General features: G+C 54.8%; 6 protein-coding genes across 6 annotated transcripts; 3 read left to right on the plus strand and 3 right to left on the minus strand.

Annotated features, from left to right (window-relative positions):
• Nucleotides 1-1,889: 1,889 nt before the first annotated feature.
• PHYSODRAFT_316745 (hypothetical protein) lies at nucleotides 1,890-3,260 on the plus strand (the record flags this gene model as incomplete). Its single annotated transcript, XM_009532769.1, has 1 exon — nucleotides 1,890-3,260. One exon carries the CDS (start codon nucleotides 1,890-1,892, stop codon nucleotides 3,258-3,260), a length of 1,371 nt encoding a protein of 456 aa, XP_009531064.1.
• A 494-nt stretch (nucleotides 3,261-3,754) lies between these two features.
• PHYSODRAFT_562229 (hypothetical protein) lies at nucleotides 3,755-4,402 on the minus strand (the record flags this gene model as incomplete). Its single annotated transcript, XM_009532770.1, has 2 exons — nucleotides 3,755-4,044; nucleotides 4,127-4,402. 2 exons carry the CDS (start codon nucleotides 4,400-4,402, stop codon nucleotides 3,880-3,882), a joined length of 441 nt encoding a protein of 146 aa, XP_009531065.1. The 3' UTR covers nucleotides 3,755-3,879.
• Nucleotides 4,403-6,212: 1,810 nt separating this feature from the next.
• Nucleotides 6,213-6,583, minus strand: PHYSODRAFT_316747 (hypothetical protein; the record flags this gene model as incomplete). The annotated part of the gene is made up of 2 exons (XM_009532771.1): nucleotides 6,213-6,556; nucleotides 6,580-6,583. The coding sequence occupies 2 exons, from the start codon at nucleotides 6,581-6,583 to the stop codon at nucleotides 6,213-6,215; spliced, it is 348 nt and encodes a 115-aa protein (XP_009531066.1).
• A 1,288-nt stretch (nucleotides 6,584-7,871) lies between these two features.
• Nucleotides 7,872-8,486, minus strand: PHYSODRAFT_514541 (hypothetical protein; the record flags this gene model as incomplete). The annotated part of the gene is made up of 3 exons (XM_009532772.1): nucleotides 7,872-8,049; nucleotides 8,152-8,288; nucleotides 8,421-8,486. The coding sequence occupies 3 exons, from the start codon at nucleotides 8,484-8,486 to the stop codon at nucleotides 7,872-7,874; spliced, it is 381 nt and encodes a 126-aa protein (XP_009531067.1).
• Nucleotides 8,487-10,168: 1,682 nt separating this feature from the next.
• On the plus strand, nucleotides 10,169-10,441 carry PHYSODRAFT_412020 (hypothetical protein; the record flags this gene model as incomplete). The annotated part of the gene is made up of 1 exon (XM_009532773.1): nucleotides 10,169-10,441. A coding segment is annotated over one exon (273 nt), but the record flags the coding sequence as incomplete, so codon positions are not given.
• A 1,806-nt stretch (nucleotides 10,442-12,247) lies between these two features.
• On the plus strand, nucleotides 12,248-13,141 carry PHYSODRAFT_406659 (hypothetical protein; the record flags this gene model as incomplete). Its single annotated transcript, XM_009532774.1, has 2 exons — nucleotides 12,248-12,373; nucleotides 12,428-13,141. Coding segments are annotated over 2 exons (840 nt in total), but the record flags the coding sequence as incomplete, so codon positions are not given.
• Nucleotides 13,142-13,757: the final 616 nt, after the last annotated feature.

Below are 13,757 nucleotides of genomic sequence, written 5' to 3' on the forward strand. Positions count from 1 at the left end.
GGTAGTCAGCCGTGTAATGAAGGTAGGCACATGCAGGTAGGTCGATGCCTTCCCTCTGCAAGAATTCAGCGACCCGCGTGCTCTCTTGCCTGGGACAAGCAAGCAGGGGGGTAATACAGTACAGTCCACGCAATGCCCTATGGCACGACACTGCTGCTGTTAGTGCTCGGTAGTCGTGGCCCGTTGCAGTTTTACACGCAGTAATGGCTTGGGCTTGTGGCGCTGGCCTGCGAACCGTGGTGCTTGGAGTATCGGAGACGACAGTATCCATGTAGGAGCCATCCTGAGCTCTCCTTTGGCACCGAGTCCCGCTCCGTGCGTTGCACTTGTATTATACGTGAGGTAGCCGCTCGATCGGACGGTGTGGGTTGTATGTAGACACCTGGCGACCAACTTCTACATGAGCTTAAAGCTTAACGTAACCGGTGGTAAGGCATTGTCTCCCGGAGGGGTTCTATCCACGAGCACTCGGCCATGTGAGACTCGACTTCTACGCGTAAGGTCATTCATGCGTGGACGTCCACGAGCGGCCTGGCAGCTGCACGAAAGATAAGCGGTCGGTGCCCAGCAACGCAAAAGTATCGGCCGATCTAGTACGCACCTTTACGATCCAAGAAGAGCGTTTGACTTTCGTCTCGCCGTGCTTTGCATCTTCCTCGTGGACTTGACACCTCAAGCTTTTGGGCCGCCCGATTCACGTGCGGCAAATAAAGACGTGACGAGCGAGCACTTTGGGACCACAAAGGCTGGAGCTGGCGAAATGCCGTCCTGCTGCACTTCAACTTCAGCGAACTCGGCTGTCAGCTCAGCCAGCCAAAGGCGGCAAGTTACTCTTTGCCACGCCGGGCTTGCGTACTTCTTACCATAAAGCCCAGAGCTCCACTGCATTATTTGCGTCCACCTGCGGACACTTTGGCACGCGCCAGGGCGAGCGTTTAACAGTGCCAACGGATCTGATATCAATTGAACGCTATTGCTTCCGTCCAGCAGACCCCCTAAAGCTAAAATCGAGGGGCAGTGGCAAGATAATTCACCAAAAATCCGCACGACATTCTCTAACCTAGATACATCTTTTGCCTTCTGACCCCCTCCCTCTCTCTCTCTTACCTCAACACCAGCAAGTGAGCCTTGGCGTTCTGTAGAAGCGTTTTCACGGCGCTGGCGGCGCGCTCCATAATCAGCGGCAAGTGGAAGATGCAAATGTGGACGACGAGGCACTCGCCACATGGGTGGCCTCTACATTACTCTCCATGTGTCGAGAGCGAGGCGACGGCCGCGCTTGCTTATCTTAGTTCGGTGGAGGGCTTTTTGATCACCGTCTCCACTCGATCGCGAGCCGATCCCAAGCCCACGCATTTTCCCAAGGCGAAAGGCCCCTATTTTGATGGTAGAAGTCGTGTCACCAGCACCCTCAAGTGCGGCTTGTGAAACTTAATGAAGGCAAATCTCGCACTCACGCGAGTTGAGTCAAGTGAAAGTTTGCTACACACGAGCCGCTTGGCTTCGAGACACTCGTTGGCCGCAAACACATACACGCACATGAGCCCCTGTCGGTCGGTCGGTCCTTTAACTTGACCGCTCGCTCCTACACTGCCACCTTTTCCGGTTGGTCCCAAATGGACCGCTCGTCTTTTCGACAAGGAGGCAGCTCTTCCCGAGTTTCAGCTGGGCGTGCGGATGTGCCCTTGCCACGCCGGACGTTTCGATTCCCCAACAAACCACTCCAGGCCTTTCAGAGAAGAGCCCTGGGATAAAGACCCGAGGGTGCAGCAGAGTAGCGTAGAAGCGATGGGGAGTAAGTTCGTCCCAACTCCCAGAGCCATTCCTACTTTTGCCTCGCTGGGCAGACGCCGTCTACCTTATCCTACATAATTATGCAGGCGCAGGTCATGACTCCCCCGACGACCCCCACAGGTTCCGTCGCGCAGGCTCCGCAATGGGCCCCAGAGCGCTGCAGCCTCAAGCGCATCGACAGCTCAAGTTCCAAGGTGCAACACCAGAACGATGATAACCAGACCCAGGCCCGGATCCAATGGCAGTCCACCAGCCACCTGCCCGAACGCCGCATGATGGTGCAGCGGATCCTGCAGCTCTCCCAGTCGCAGTCCAAGACCGTCGACCCGCAGCGCGCGGTGCTGCTGGCCAAGCGCATCGAGTTGGCGCTGTACTCGCGTGCCGGATCATTGGCCGAGTACTACAACTTGGCCACGCTGCGTCGCCGCCTGCAGAGTCTCGTGGCCTCCAGCGTCCACGAAGCCGCGGCAAGTGAGACCGTGGCGCAGACCCACAAGACTCTCAAGCGCCTCGTTGTCGCGCGCGACCTGATGCGCGTAACCAAGCGCCGACGTTGCACTTTGAGCAGCGGCAACAGTATCTTCTCGAGCATTGGTGAGGACTGCACGCGGTTGGTGTTTTCGTTCCTGGACGGCAAGGAGGTGATGCGTCATCGAGCGCTTAACCGCTTCGCCGCGACTTTCTTGCCGCGGTGCGTGGTAAGTTTGACCGTGGAGGTGACTCAATTGAACCAGGGGCTGGCTTCCAAGTCGTCCATGTTGCAGATGACCAACCTCCAGCAGCTCGTAGTGCACAAGGCTGGAACGTTGTCATTGTCACCATCGGTGGTGCCAATGGTGGGCTGCGCGTCCACGCCGCTCTACGCCTGGGGCTGCGCGGAGCTGCCGACCACCCAATCCAACGATGGGGAGAGCGCCGTGCTCGGTTTAAGCAGTGCGCTAACCTCCGGCGCCTTCCCGAGTCTCAAGAAGTTGCAGCTCATTTCCGTCTTCGTTAACACCATGAGCCGCAACGCGCTCCGCTCGCTGTGTAATGCACTGGAGTCTGGCTGTTGCCCGCAATTGGAGGACCTTTTGCTGGCTGGCAACAGCCTCGCCGACCTCGGAGCTTTTGAAGTGGCAAGACTGCTGCCGTCCGCTCAAGCTCCGCGCCTCACGCGTCTGGATCTGCGCCGCAACTTCATCGGAGAGACCGGACTTCGAGCCGTCCTCACTGCGTTGGCGCAGTCGACGCGCACCCCATCGCTGCAAGTACTGTGCATGGGCGGCAACCTGGTCACGGACAACTGCGTGACGGAGTTGCAGAGTTTGCTGGCCGGAGCCGTGTGCCCCTCGCTGAGGTTCCTCGGACTGGAAGACAACTTCCTGAGCGCTGAGGGCGTGCAGTTCGTCCTTAAGACCGCGGCGGTGAACTCGACCAGAGCGCGTCGAGTCTCTTGCGACCGAGGCAACTCCAGCTCCGCGTAAAGCGAACAACCTAATAGTTAGCAACCTAAACTACCCTAATAGAATCAACCCTGTACACGAGTGAACCTACTAGTACATTTTTCATTGGATTCGCGTTCTTCTTGCAGTCCGTTGGGTTCCGATTTTTGCCTGTGGACGAACGTTTGAAGTTGAACTGGTGCAGCTTCCGATGAAGTCATGCAACCAGGCGTTTCATTGATCCGTTAAGCCATTTTTAATTTTTTCATTGCAACGGTCACAACGTGAGGCCATTAAAGGTTTAGTACTTCGTAGTACTAACCAAGTAAGCAGGAGAAGAGCGAGGTGCCGTAGCTTGAGATGCCCGCATGATGCAACAAACAAAGGCAGAGGAATGGTGGTGGTGGCAGTGCGAGGACTCAATATATAAGTACGAATACAGGGGACGTGCGGCTCGCTCCAAGTTTATAGGCTGCCGCTCGGAGAAGACGACGTCCTCTCAGTCTGGCAAAAAGCTGCAAGAAGCTGGCTGGTCTTGAGTTTTTCACCGATAGAAGGGGTGGAACTGGGTGGTGTTGGTGGGGAGTCCGTCGCAACACTTTCGTTGCGGGTCAAAATTCTACGGCACTTGATGGTGGACGGGTTGGGATGGAAGGATGAATCACTGGTAATACTCCTCTGGGGGCGTCGTGGAGACATACCACCCCCACTGCGGGGACACCGTCTCTCCGTCTGCCTGAAGCAATGCCGCCTCCAGTTCACTGTTCTCCACGTCCGCGCTCACCTCGGCTGGGACAACGTCCGACTCTGTCTCTAACTCGCCGAACTGCAACAACACAGTTTAACACCACTTAAACGTCAGAGGCGGTTAAGTGAAAAAATCCGAGAAAAATCTGCTGTACACGTACACTGAGGTTGCGCGGACTCAGGTTGCGGTCTCTTGTGGGCGTGGACGCGCCGCTCTCCGTGCTGCTGCACAGGTCGTCGGCCTCGCTCTCCTTGTGCACGTCTAATTTCAGCTCGCGCTCGTCCTCGGCCGCCGCCTTGAGGTACGTGAGCACGCTCACAGCCGTGGCGGCGGCGGCGGCGGCCGTGGCCACGACCGGGTGTTGCCTCACCCAGCGGATGCCGCCGGCGATCTCGGTGGGCGTCGGGAAGAAGCTGGGGACCACCACGTCGGACATGTCGATCGATATGTGTGTGTGTGTGTGTAGTTTAGATGGTGCTAAATTCGCAGTGGGGGATGAATCTCTTGTTTGCCTTGGCGCTGGCTCTTGAGTGTTGTTGCTTTGGTTGTTGCCTGCACGCTGCCTGCCTGACACTCACTCTCTTGTGTTATCCAGCGGAGACTTTGCACTGTTCCGGCGGCTGCGGATGCGGCCGGTTTCGTCTTGAAATTTGTATGCAAAAGAAAGGGCGCTTCGCACCAAGCGCCAGCACAAAAACACGTCGCAAAGACGGCCACAAAACCTGCACAAATACATCCACCTTTAGATACCGATAATAAGATTAAAAAAGCGATCATGGCAGAAAACCTTTATAAACCTATCTCCTGACACATCTGCATAGTTAAAATCGATGCGATTGGAAGGGTACATTCGCGCGGCTCGGGTTGAGGTGGAAGAGGAGAGGAAGCACTGCAAAAATGGTCTCGGCGTTTGCCACGCCGGACTCGCACATTCAAGCAAGGGGGGCAATTGCATGCCGTCTTGCAGTGCTGCCTGCCCTGATACCCACTCAAACGCGTGAGGCAATTGTGTGATGGAAGCTCGACTTCAAACCAAACACAATAATCGATCGGACCGTTGAAAGGTCGGCAGGTACAGTAGGTACAAATATCTTAGTCTAACGCCGGAATTATAACCGACTGACTGCAATGTGCAATGCTGGACTCGACTCGCCCAGGCGCTGAGGCTTTGATCACGGTCTGGGCGTGCCAGCTCCCCAGCTGTGGCTGTTCGTGGCGGCAATGCTCGCCTCGACCCAGCAATCTGCTTTCCACACCCCCAAGAACAACAACACTGCGTTACGCTTGCCGGCACACATAGTCCCAGTCGCCTGTTGCTCCCTTCTTCTTAACATTTTCTCAGGCTTGCTGCTCCGCTCGCGGGCTACGGGCTTTGGCTTTGCCGATCATCGAGCGGTGGTTGAATTGAAATTTCGGACCGCCGGAGCTTCAACCGGCTTTGCCTTTTGCCCGCTCTTGCCCTTGGGCAACGGCAACTGCAGACTTCAAACCTGGCCTTACCCAGCCCCGCCCAAACTCAGCTCATCCGCCTCTTGAGCTGAAGCAGCACATCTCCAGACTTCAGTCTTGGGTCCGAAGTGTCGAGATGGCTTCATTGGCGCCAGCACGAAGGACAGGCGTGTGGCGAGCGTCGGCCTCTATGCTGTCGCCTTCACATTTGCTCTCATGCGCCATTGAGGACGCGATCCTCTAGAGGCGTGAGGGCATTGAAGTTACCTGGTTTGACACTTTAGCGCTTGTATTCAGCGGAAACGCAGGCGGTGATAAGTAAAAAAAACCGGTCATGTGTCGAACACCGAAAGGCAACTTCCCGTTGGTCTCGTCGTCGGCTTGAGAATCTCAGTTCGCAACAGGGCCACATGCATGAAGTCCGCTCGTCCGCTTGCCCTCCAATAGTACATGTATGGTCGGCTTCGCGTTTTGCAACACATTTCAATCAGACAGAACTAAGGGGTTTGCACAAGGTCACGCACCAATAACTTTAGATGCCGAGTTCACCAATACTTTGTTTTATGACTGATAGCCGGAGTCATCGATCCCAGGCTGCGCGTAGTCAAACAATGGATGTGTCCATGTAGTGACTCCTTCGGAGCCAACCCCAACGTGTTGCTCGAGAATGGCAATTTAGTTGCTTATGCCTCTTGCCGTGCCTGTGTACTTCGGGATATTTTTTTCATGGCTGATGTCGAAGTAAGACTTGCCCATTTCCCAAAACTGTGTCGACTTCGAAGTACTACTACTAACTACTAAACTAGTACATCCCCAGTCGAAGTTACTCTTTCAGCGAGCGAGGCCTTCGCCTTGCCCTTCTCCTTCTTGAGCACTTCGTACCGGCTCGCGTCCGCCTCGATGTACTGCTGGATCTGCTTCCGGGTCGCCGTGATGTCGTCAGCTGAGAAGGCGCTGGATGTGATCACAGCCTCGAGATGGCTATCCGTCACGTCCTTGCCGATCACGCCGTCGTTTTGAGCCAGCAGACCCAGCTCCAGGCAGTTTTTCAGCATCACCTCGGCGAACTTCAGCACGTAAACGCCGCAGTCATAGCCGTTTTCTTGGAGCGGGGCCTTCACGTTCAAAGGCAACACGCGATCTACCGCGTACTCTGCGCCCAGCTCATCGCCACTTGAGCGTCCTCTAGTGTTTTCCCACTCCATTCGCAAAAGTCTGGTGCATCATCAGGGGTAGCATTAGCTCAGGCAATCTTGTAAGCATACCAATTTGCCATACAACGTTTGTCGCGTACGTTCTCAAATTGCGAACAATGGCAGCTTTGCGGTGGTAGGAGCCGAGTGGGTCCAGCACTCCGACACACGTGAAGGCCTCCTGATAATCCAAACACGAAACAACTGTGAGTTACGCAGCGTGTAGAACGGACGTTCACTGTCCACTTACGTTGTCGCCACTTGGATCAGTCCCAGCGGCTCCAGGGTTCACAATGACAGCAAGACTCCAATGCATACTGGAGAAAAAAGGTAAATGAGCGGTTAGAACACGCGGATAGAGTACCCATTCGCTCCCAGGCCGTGTCACTTACTCTTTGTTGATGGGAATAAATATGATCGAGCGATTGAAAAAGTTCGAGCGCGAAAGCCACGTCGACACATTCTTGTACCCAGCTTCCAAGCGTGCTGTCGGGGTGGGCCCCTTCCCTGCTCGCAACCGGGAGTAGAAGTGCGAGTTGAGAAACAGCACCTTCTCCTGAACGACCTCATTGTCTTGAAATTGCTCCAGCGTTAAGCGCCTGAAATAAAAGCAGGAAATGCTCAGAATCATCAACCACTGGTACTGGCAGCCAGCGCAATTCACTTACTTGAAGTAGTAATCGACGATATTGTCGTTCAGGTACCGCTTGGGCTTCAGCCGGTTAACATCCTTGCGGATAATTGTGATGACGTCGGACGTGCAAGGGGGCAGCGGGTAGTTTAGCACCGTGACGAGTCCATCGGCATCATCATCATCCGAATCCGGTGGACTGGTAGCATATCACAAATTATACAACGTCAGTTCAAGACTCGCGCATCTATGAGTGACAGCAGCAATAGCGCACCTCTCCACGTTTTCACCCGTGCTTTTTCGTCGCCGCGAGCGCCGAGGAGCAGTGTAGGAAAATGGATCTTTGAGCAAAGCCTGCAGGTGTTCTTTTGCTTGCTCTTTGCCATCTCTGTGAGCGAGCATACACCAAAATGAGTTACGCTTCGTAAACATCAAATACATGGCACAGTATACGCACAATGTCAGCACGTCTGCGCAGCCCCGCAGGATGTCTCGGACGTCGTCAAGATCCCCTCCCGTATATGTTGCTTCTTCTAACGGGCGAAGAATCATGTACGATTTCAAGACATCTACGACCCAATCATCATAGAGCAAGGAGCCATGAGTGCCTTAACTTCAAGCAATAAATGTTGCTACAAATCGAACCACGTACCATCGTCCGCGGGGTCGTAGAAGGTCTTCACTGCATCCTGCTCGGTTTCCTCCAACAGCGGCAACTTGAATGCTACGTAGGAAGCTTCGCCTAGCAATTGCTCCATCTGCTCCGAATCAACGACCTCATTTTCGGCGTCTTTTGACACCTTATAGAGTCTGCAGCCGCACAAGAAATCGATCAGCTCCGCCTCAATCACAGCACTCAAAGACAGACAAGCGTACCTGACATCCCGCAAATGCTTAAAGTCAAACATATACGACGACTTGAATGGCCACGCGTCGTGCTTCCCGCGAACATTCCTCATGCACATCCGATCATTCTGGAAGTACAGGTCGACAATGCACCGGAAGAGGCCGATCATCACGTCGCAATTGTGGATCTGGACCACAGCGTTCTGGGTGATATCCTCCTCCGGTTCAACTGCAGGCGGCTTCTCCTCCTGATCTTCCTTGCCTCCCTTTTTCCTGTCATCGTTCAGCACTTCTTCGACAATGTCCGAGCTGTTCCCGTCGTTATTGAGTTGCACCTCAGCCTCCGACTCGGAGTCCGAGTCTAGCGCAATCGGCTTGTCCGCGGATCCTTCACTGTTCATCTTCCGCTTGCCCAGCCTCGTCGTCCGCGCACTTCGAAGCGAAAACCCTGGCGAAGAAATGGGCGAGAGCTCCTGAAGCAGAGACGAGCGTCGATCGCGCAGTGCGTAATGTCTTGTTACAACAGGCGGCGAGCTCTTCCGCCGCTCGTTGTCCAGCTTCATCCTCTTCTTCGTCGCGTCCAGAACCACGCGCGGCTTGGGCTTGGGCTCTTCTCTCCTGTTCCTGCTCACCCAGCCACTGGACCCGGACGGCGGGTTCGAAATGTCCTTCTTAGGCGGCGGCGCACTCGCAGCCTCTAAGGACGACACCGTTGAGTACGCCATCAAGGCCTTGGTCCGTCCGGCCCCTCGGTTCTTCATCGTGTTGATTTTGGTCAGGAAATCGTCCTGCTCCTTCGGTGCCATGAAGACCTACAGCAACAACAGCAACGGCGATAAGGTTAGTTCTCCGTAAAAATAATGTAAAATAATAACAATAACAAAATACGAATACTTACTTTTTGCAGGACTGCATCTGTGACGCCGAGGGAGGAGTTGGCGTTGACGATGGAGGAGCCTGGGGCGCTGATGCTCTGGCCGCTGGCCTTGGGCCTGGCGGAGGACTGGTACTTGGCTGGCCTGTTGTCGTCGTCTTCGTGCCTGCGTCGCTCCTGTAGCTCGTGCTGCGGGTCGTCTCTGTCGAAGTGGAAGTCGTGGCGGGAGTCGTCCCAGCTGCTGTGGCGGTGGCGCTGTCTGCTTCAGGCGGACGGCAGAGTGTCCACACGTGAGCGACAGAGCCGACAGAGTCGCAGCAGCAGCAGCAGCAGCAAAGGAGGAGGAGGAGGAGGAGGAACAAGAACTCACTCTACGTACGGCCGCGACACGGAGCGCTCGGACGCGATCGTGGCGAACTCGAGCGTGTTGGACGTGTGGCGAGCGTCGCCCATGTAGTGCGGCCCTCCGCCGTAGCGCGAGCGGGGCTCCGGGGGCGCGTGCCGGCGTGCGCCGAAGCGCCGACGGCCGCCGTTCGGGGGTTCCATCGGGTGGTGCCACTGGAGCAAGACGGACTAAAAAGTTGGCGGTGGCGGACTAAATGGTGGGTACACAAGACTAAATCGCAAAAATGAACCTGTAATCAAAACGTTATGGCTCCGCTCTGGCGTCTTGTGCACGGAGTCATGACGAGCTCCTATAGAGTCCGGTAAGCGGGCCAGCAGAGCGCTGCACTTCCCGTTCCGACGCGCAGTATACAGCACAGTACGCAGATGGGGAACTCGTGTCGGAAGAAGAATGCACGCAACAAGTTGGACAAGGACTTGCTGGAAGCCGCAAAAGCCGGAAGCTTCGCGAGGTTCCAGGAGCTCGTGGAGCAAGGCGCAGACATCAACGCGACGGAGTCCATGGGAGACTCCGCGCTCGTGTTAGCTGCTAGAGGCGGGCACACTGCGATCGCCCGGTATCTCTTCGAAACACGCGGTGCTGCGGTGCTTGCCGACGTCAAGCAAGTGACTGAGGCGATGGCAAAGGCCACGAAATTCCGACATGTCGGGTTCCTGCGATACCTCATGGCTCAGCCCGGCGTGGATGTCGACGCAACGAACGAATACGGTGAAACAGCACTGATGAAGGCCGCTGAGAAGGGGCACCTTGACATCGTCCTCTTTCTTACAGAAGAGTGTGGCGCTGACGTGAATGTCATCACACGCTACGGTCAAACAGCTCTGGTGAAGGCTGCTGAAGGCGGGCACAGCAAGATCGTCCAGTACCTCGCTAAGCGCAGCGCTGACGTGAGTGTGGAAGACAAATACGGATCTACCGCAATTATGGGGGCTGTTAGGCATGGCCATATCGACGTCGTTAGGTACCTTGCTGAAGAATGCGAGGCCGATGTGAACACGGACAAATCCGGCACAACGCCATTGATGGAGGCGGTTCGATTGGGGCATTTGGGCATTGTACAGTATCTCGCGGAAGAGCGCGGCGCTGACGTGAACTTTACGCATAAAGACGAGCACAGCGGATTCACTGCGCTGATGAAGGCCGCTACGTACAGATACGTGGGGATCGTTCGATATCTGGTGGAGCGATGGAATGTTGACGTGAATGTGACGGATGTAGACGGGAACACGGCCTTGATGCGGGCAGCTTCGAGAGGGTATGCTGACATTGTGCGGTATCTAGCTGAGGAGAGCGGCGCAGATGTAAACGTCAAGAATTCCAACGGGCGAACAGCAATACAACTTGCCGCTGAACAGGGGCATCAAGAAATCCAGTACATACTCACACCATTCCTGCCGCTTCCGGTTCAACGGCATATCAGTGACAGAACAAGGATACGTGATGCAGTGCCCTCTTCTTATAAGTCGTCAAAGTGGGCCATCCACCCTTCTGAAATCGCGCTCATGAACCTTTCAACAAAGGGCAATATTGGAGGTGAATACCGTGCCAAGTGGCTTGGTGCAGATGCAGTTGTGAAATTATTTGTTCTTGACGTATCTCGCTCGGAATTTGAGAAGGAAGTACAGCTGTGGGGGGAATTGCGTCATCCCAACGTGATCAAGATGTACGGTGCGTGTGATGCGAGCTCACACCTCAAGTTCTTCGTCTGTGAGTACGCCAGTAAGGGATCGCTGCTTGAGCACATCGACTCTTCAGCTGGGAAGCCGATGATTTGGAAGTTCCTGCACGAGGCAGCCTTAGGGCTGGAGTACCTCCATGAGCGGGGAATTGCCCACGGAGACCTCCGATGCAGTAACATTCTGGTTGGCAGTGACGGTTTGGCAAAACTGTCCAACTTTGCGGTGAGCTCTGGTGTGGCAGCTTCAGGCGTTGCTGGTCCACTGCACTGGCAAGCTCCCGAGGTTTTGTTTTGGCATCGTTCGCCATCATTTGCGTCGGATGTTTATTCGCTGGGGATGTGCATTGTAGAAGCTGTGACCGGGAAGCGGCCATGGGACAGCGAAGCGGAACGCCAAGTTATATCTAGCAAGAGACACTGGACCCCGGAGGAAGGAATCAGCTGGTACACCGATCTCTACGCACCTCCGTGCCCTTCCAAAGATGCGCGAAATTTAGTGGGGCGTATGTGTTGCAGTGACTCTAACAGACGCGTGAGGATTTCTTCTGTGGTCTACGAGCTCGAGCGCTTGGCAATCAAGGAGAATGCTAGCAACGCCCAGCCAGAAAGTGTGCCTTCACACACCTTTGACGACTACAGGTGGGAAGAGATGCTAAACGTCTGGACCGACGTAGAACTGTTCATGAAGGCATGCGAGAATAGCCAGTATTGCCAAGTTTTCGGCGAGATCAAGAATGTGCATGAGCGTCTGCTACACTCAAGCTACCGCCAAATGCTGCTCGCAAGATTTCACAAGCTTCTCACAGAATTTTATTGGACGGTCAAGATGTCGCCTGAGCAAGCACATATACTGCGACTATCGTCAACGCGCGCGCCCTCTAGCAGCTTTTACGCGTTCAATTGGCGCATTCAATCGCTCCTAGCAGCGTTGGGAGACCCTGCGAGAGCGGATAAAGAGAGAGAGGTACGATGGCAGGAGCAGCGCAGTGAACAGACCGACTTCTTTGTTGCGGGTGTTACGGACGCATATCTTCTGTTGCAGGAGTTGAAGTCGACAGAGGAGCGTTCGGCTTTCCTCCGTCGTTTGAAGACACAAATTGATACTCCTGTGTCCAACTACACCCCTGACCAACTTTGCCTGATGAAGAACGCGTACGATGATATGGTTAGCAAACTCGAGACGGAAGATTGGTCGAAACTCGCACCCGAATGGTTCATTCCTTGGTACGAGTTGATTATTGACAAGTGGAGTAAACTGGGTAGCGGCGGATTTGGAAGTGTGTACCAAGGTACATGGCTGGATTCAGATGTTGTTGTAAAACTGGTTGGTGTCGACTGTGACCACGACGCTTTCTCGCTGGAGTACTCCACATACGAGTCGCAGGTTAAAACACAGATCACCCCAGAGCAGCGAGCAAAAGCAACGACGACATTCCGCCGCGAAGCTGACATTTGGTTTGGACTTAATCACCCTCATGTTATTCGACTGTTCGGCGCCTGCCACGTTGGAAGACCCTTCTTCGTGTGTGAGTACGCCACCAACGGAACGCTAGTCAGTTATCTACAAAAACATCCCGACCAACTCTGGACGAAGCTTCATGAAGCTGCGCTGGGGGTGCAGTATCTCCACGCGCGCAATGTCGTTCATGGCGATCTGAAAGGGAACAACATCGTCGTTGGGAGCGATTTCAAGGCGAAGGTGACGGACTTCGGCTTGAGCTCGATCACGGATAGTGAGGCAAAGCCAGAGGTGTCAGCAGCGGTGCATTGGGTCGCACCCGAGTGCTTGCCTCAGACCAAGTCAAAGCTGCAGACGCTTGAAACTGAAAGACCAACGTTTGCGTCCGATATCTACTCTTTGGGTATGTGCATTGTGGAAGCGCTACGAGTTGTGGAGGCAGTGACACTTCACAAGGATGCAAGTCGGTGTCTGCCGTGGGGCCTTGCTGACCAAATGGCAGTGAAATATCATGTCCGACAAGGAAAATTGCCTCCCAGACCCACTATCTGCGACGACCGCCTATGGGAACTGGTTGAGCGCATGTGTGTCTTGAACCCGAAGAAGCGCATCAAGATATCGACCGTCGTCGACGAGCTGGAGAGACTGGCATATGCCAACAACCAAGAGGACGAGCTCACCACCAACTCGCCGACGGATCTCGAGCACGTCCCTACAGTGGTCGCAGCGGCGCGACAAGTACTGACCCAGCTACAGCAGCACACAGATCAACGGGTAGCTGAGCTCTCACTGTACAGGGACTTGTGGGGTCAGCTCGAGCGGATCCATGGGCTAATTGATGCTTCGTGTGGCGCAGCAGGTCGCAGTGCCTTCAGCTCACTGGTTGCCGATGCTGAGTTGGCTACACAGGAACTTCCAACTAGGAAGGCAAACCTCACCTCCTTAGCTGAGTCGACGCTCCTTTGTCACGCCTTGCGTCGTCGTCTGGACAAGTTTTGTGAAGCTTGCTTTCTTGACATGGAGTGAAGATGAAACCCACCGCAGCTAAGGAAGATTCTTGTGACGACATTACACAACCCGAGCAAATGACATCTGCCTTGCTAGACCCACGATAAATTGGCTGAAAGCATAGCGGTGCTTGTACGAGGTCGATCTACACCTGGAATAAGTTGCACAACTTTGCTTTGGGGGTGGGCGATTGTTCATTACTCTCGGAGCAAGATTGGGCTCAAAATTGTTGGCGAACGTCTCCAAT

This window comes from Phytophthora sojae (genome assembly GCF_000149755.1).
Source record: "Phytophthora sojae unplaced genomic scaffold PHYSOscaffold_6, whole genome shotgun sequence".
Taxonomy (NCBI): Eukaryota; Oomycota; class Peronosporomycetes; order Peronosporales; family Peronosporaceae; genus Phytophthora; species Phytophthora sojae.